This window comes from Oryzias melastigma, linkage group LG7 (genome assembly GCF_002922805.2).
Source record: "Oryzias melastigma strain HK-1 linkage group LG7, ASM292280v2, whole genome shotgun sequence".
NCBI classification, from domain to species: domain Eukaryota; kingdom Metazoa; phylum Chordata; class Actinopteri; order Beloniformes; family Adrianichthyidae; genus Oryzias; species Oryzias melastigma.
The window spans coordinates 15,659,764-15,664,570 of NC_050518.1; the positions used below are offsets into that span (position 1 = coordinate 15,659,764).

A 4,807-nucleotide genomic window follows, 5' to 3' on the forward strand; every position below is an offset into this window, starting at 1 on the left:
TATGTTGGGGTCAGTTGGCAGACTGACCCCCGATGGCAGACCCCTGTCCCCCCGCCCCCCCCGTGCTGGGCCCAAGTTCCCCCGGCTCAGGTGTCCTACCCCCCGGGAGCCGACTCGCCAGGCACAGCACCCCCCACCCCCCACAAGGAGGGTGGAGCCAAGAAGGAGCCAGTCCCAGGGACAAGTCCGAGTCCCCGCCCCCAAGAGCCTCCCCTGTGGGTGTACTGGTCAGGCACCAACGGGACCTAGGCAGCCAGACCGGCCGCGGCCCCCACCGATTTCTCAGTGGAGAACCTGACAAACCTGATTTAGCGTTCAAACTTTGTGCGGTGGCATTCGCCTAAAAACATTCTGGTGAGGAATCTGCACGACACGTTGGGATGGATCCTGAATGTATCCGAGAATGGCGCAAGTTGACGGGGGATATTGGGAAGATGGCAAGAGAAAGGGAGAAGACTATTTCCTGGTAGAGAAAGGGAGCAGACTATTTCTTGGTGGAAAAAGTGATGCAATATATAATCATATTATATGGAAACAGTTTACTCTGAAAGACTTAAGAAAAACATGGTATGGACCCTTTAATGGTGTAAACGGTTGAAGAGTTGGAATAGTGGAAAGAATGTCAACACTGCAGCTCAAGCTCCTGTGTTAAAGGGTTAACTGTGTGTGTGTTTGTGGGAGGGGGTGCTTTCCTGGGATCTGGGCATCTTGTATTTTTTGACTCAAAGTCCCCCGAGTACTTGGTTATTTTAAGTTAAACTGGGAGACCATCTGTCTAACTGACAAAGCTCAATGGAAAATGGGTCACTAAAGGTGTTCTTGACTTTATAGGTACTAATCCTTCTACTTCTCATAGTTATTGATCAATAATCATCAATCACTTCATAAAAATGTAGATTGCTTTTGCATTTTCACATTTTATTTCAAAACAAAACCACCTCTTAACCTGTAAACACCAGTTGTGTCACAAACACATAGAAGAGAAATAAAAAAAGCAGTCTCACTCGGCGTTTAAGGGCAATCCGAATGCGCCCCTGGTTGGTGATGAGGCGCAGTGGGGTGTTCCCGAGGTCCTGGTCATCGCTCTCAATGGCGTCTGCCTCAATTCGTAGACTCTGCCAGTTAATTTCTTTAAATGTCAGCACCTGATTGGAACAATTACCATATCAAACTCTCATGATGCGACTCCTACAACACAGAAATGTCTCATGCCTTTTTTTTAAGCAAAGGAGGGAAATAAAAAGCCCATTTTTCCTTTAAGTGGATTAGAAACCCCCACTCTCAGTTTCTCATCTCAAAATAGCGCCTGCCGCTAATGAAAACATCTGACTTGATTCAATAGTTTAGTGCAGGTTTGATCTCACGTGGCTCGGGCGCTCAGTCGATAGCACTACATGTAAATCAGAGAGCGTCAGGACTGAAAGGCTTAGAGGAGCACTGCGGCTCACCTCTCCTCTCTTGGGGTCGGTGATGCGGGTGTAGCGAAGGTCACTGCGCTGCCATTTGGGGTTGAGGCTGTTGCCCTGCAGCTGCCAGAGCTCGAAGGACGCGTGGAAGGCGCGAGCCTGCACCTTGATGGTAATGGAGTTAATCCTGACGGACATGCCCTCCACCACTTTCTCGGCAAAGCCGTACTCACTGTAAACGAAGGAAGCTTGTGAACTTACCGTTTTTTTTTTTTTATTTTTTATCTAGACTACTCTTATCTTACCTCTGGCCTGCCGTTATCGCGATGGGAGAAGGCCCATTAGGTGGACGAGGCTCTTCACAAGTTCTCATCTCAACCTCCACCTTATCCAAGAACTATAAGAAACGATAAGGCATCACTGTCTGCACACAACTGAGCCAAAGAGAAAATTTGATCAAATTTTAAACCAAAAAAAAGCATAAAACGGCTGAAATCGTGATTGTAAGGGCAAGGAGGAGTGAGCAGAAATGAAAGATCAATGGCCTCATTCTTACCAAGCAGATGGGGCTTGTTTTCAACTTTGTCCATTGTATCTGAAAAGACATCAGTGTCACTCTGAGCACAACCGTCGGGACTGGTTTCAGTGAGAGCAGATAAAAACAACAGAGCAGAAGCCTCAACACTGACTTATTTTAATGTTTTTGGTCAAGAAACTGAAAATTCACTTGAGTTATGGGCGGTCTCCCCTCACTTCCCATCATCCCTTTGTTTACACTCTCTCCCACTAGCTTACAGCCCCTCTCAACCCAACATTAATGGTGCAACAAAGACAGAGAAAATACCAGAGCTCTCCAGCTGTACAGGTTTGAGCCAGCTCTGACGAGGAAAACAAAGACATATATGGATCTAGTCGTCTACAAGTGGATGCATCAGAGTGGGCGGAGCTTGAGCCCCACCCATTGTAGCTTCTATGTCATAAATACGATTTTTTCATCCTGATTCACAACGATTTAAATAAAGAATTACTTAGAAATGCAGCTTGAATTCTATTAACATGTCTTCCATCATGGGAAAAATCTAACAATTTTCATTGCAATAGGCATTTATAAAATATTGTTAAGATTGGTAAAATTTAAAGAACAAACTTATGTATTCAAAAAGTCAAAAGTTGCTGAAATTTTTCTTTCTATACAGACTAAATGTTGAAAAGTGCACTGCTGAGACCTGCTGCTAAGATTGTGTCAGTTATCCGCCTAAACTCATGAGGACCAAACAATCTCAGTAATAATTTTCTAAAGAAGAGCCACCGGAGGGATGGGAGGTCACGTGCATCCAGATGCTTAATCCTCCAACATTTTAGCTCAGATTTTCCTCTTTGATGGCTTTAGGAAGACTTTGTTACAAAGTAGAAAGCAACACCATTACTGTATAACACTAAAACTTTGTGTTGAAAACCTTTTGTGCTTAGTGTTTAGTTTCTTAAATCAAGGTCTTTCTTTGTCTAACTTAACAGTGAATGTACAGTTCATAAACACATAAAGATGTGGTACATAAAAGCAGTTAAATTGTTTATCTTGTCTTTTTTTAGCTAAAGTAAGGTTAAAAACACGATTTATAAATTAATATTTAGTCAACATTAAGACCACTTTCAAACGTTTGTGGGACTTTTTTTCTTTTTTAATGGAAAATTGCACGCCACAAGTGAGGCACAGCTATTTATGGAGTTTTATGGCGTTAAATTTACTCCAAAAGTCCCCCACGAGCGTAATTCAAACTCCACGCGTGCAGTGAATGTTCCATAGGCACAATTCTGCCTCCATGAGCGCTTCTGTAGCCCTACACAACTCCTGTCCGAGTTTGTGTAAAAGAAATAATCAAAAATTAAAAGGAAAACCTGCGTTGATTGGCCATTTTTCTTTTGGCCCCGCCCCGTTAGGGTAATACCGATGCCATAACTGGATCTATGTATCATTCTTTTTTCAAAGTAAAATAAACTGAAAAAAGAAAATAAATACTATTTCATTTAATTATAATTTCCTAAGCCATTATAGAGAAACAGATAAATTATTTGTGTTACCATTAAAGTATTAAATCAAAAACGGAACAAAGAACTTTTAAGTTCAATATTTTAAGATTTCTGACATCAAATTACTTCCAATTCATTTTCTAAGAGTTCCTCCTTTTGTGTTACACTTTTCTTAGATTATAAATTTAAACATTCATTATGTGTTTGCTTCATTTTTGATTTTTTTTAAATGGGAACATCAAAATGTGATTCGTTTTACTACAGTAGTTTAGAAATCGATACGTAAATAAAGCAGTCCTTTTCATCTTTCTCATTTTTAGTTTTAATTTGAAAAACGAATGATTCGCGGGGATTTCCATTTTTTTCCCCTTTAATGTTGAGTTTCACACGGGTGCACGGGAGAAGCTCCACGAGCGCACAGTCCTCCACGAGGGAGCAGAACTAGTTTTAGGAGAGTAGTGTATGAAGTGGAAGAAAGGAATTACATGAAAAGTGTATTTACAAGAAGAAGATTTTGCTCAAAATACTAAATGAATCTGGTCTTTGGAACGCAAGTCCAGCAGTAACGGGTTTGTCCCGTGCAGCATCATTGAGATAGTTTGGGAACACAAAGCAGGCCTCCTGACAGTTCACTGCACAGCAGCCAGCCTATCTCCGGATCAGTCTCGCCTCTGGCTTTGTGTGTCTTTCCAAATCACGTCTTGCCTGTCCATTAAGAGCAACCAGTGCCGGTCTGAAGGGTCATAATATTCAAAGCAAAGCCTCCAGCATATCTTTCTTTATACTGCTGCTGTTCATTTACTCTGCAAAATCTCTGCTATTAAGAATGATTTTATTTAGGATTTTTACATCTAAAAATATTTCTTGTCTTTTTTTTTTGTGCGTTTTCCAAACGTTTTCCCCGTTTAGACTGGATGAGAAGGGACTAACCCTAATGGCGGCCTTGTTGCAGTACACCCGAGTGACAGCCAGCCAGGTCGGCAGGTCCAGCATGTTCTGCAGAACCTCCTCATCGAGCTCCAGGTTGGAGAGCTGGCCCTCGCCCTTCAGGGTGCTCAGGTTGATCTTGTCTGGAGAAAGGTTCTTGGTGAACCTGAAGGAACCAGTTTTAAATTAGAAAGATTAAGAAAGCTTTATTTGGAGCAACCCAAACACCTTCAAAATAAAAGCCCCAAAAATGAAGTACTGCAAACAGGAAATAAAAGCAGGTCAGAGGAGAGCCTGCAATGCAATTTAATGATGTTAGCAAGGGAGCAAACGTCACTGACGTCATTTTGACGTGCCATGGGACCGGCAGCTTCGTGAGGATCACTCCCCAGTAAAAATGCTTTACAGCCCCCCATAAAGACACTGTAAATCTGTAGTGTACAAAA

The 4,807-nt window shown here is 42.2% G+C and overlaps 1 protein-coding gene across 1 annotated transcript in view; it reads right to left on the reverse strand.

Moving 5' to 3' along the window:
* uhrf1bp1 (UHRF1 binding protein 1) overlaps positions 1–4,807 on the reverse strand; it is a 21,049-nt gene that overhangs the window by 14,951 nt on the left and 1,291 nt on the right. Inside the window, exons 2-6 of the mRNA XM_024292845.2 lie at positions 4,365–4,527; positions 1,963–2,001; positions 1,712–1,803; positions 1,449–1,638; positions 1,005–1,145 (exon numbers count right to left, since the gene is read on the reverse strand). Coding sequence (XP_024148613.1) covers positions 1,005–1,145; positions 1,449–1,638; positions 1,712–1,803; positions 1,963–2,001; positions 4,365–4,527 — 625 coding nt within the window. The remainder of the gene's footprint in view (positions 1–1,004; positions 1,146–1,448; positions 1,639–1,711; positions 1,804–1,962; positions 2,002–4,364; positions 4,528–4,807) is intronic.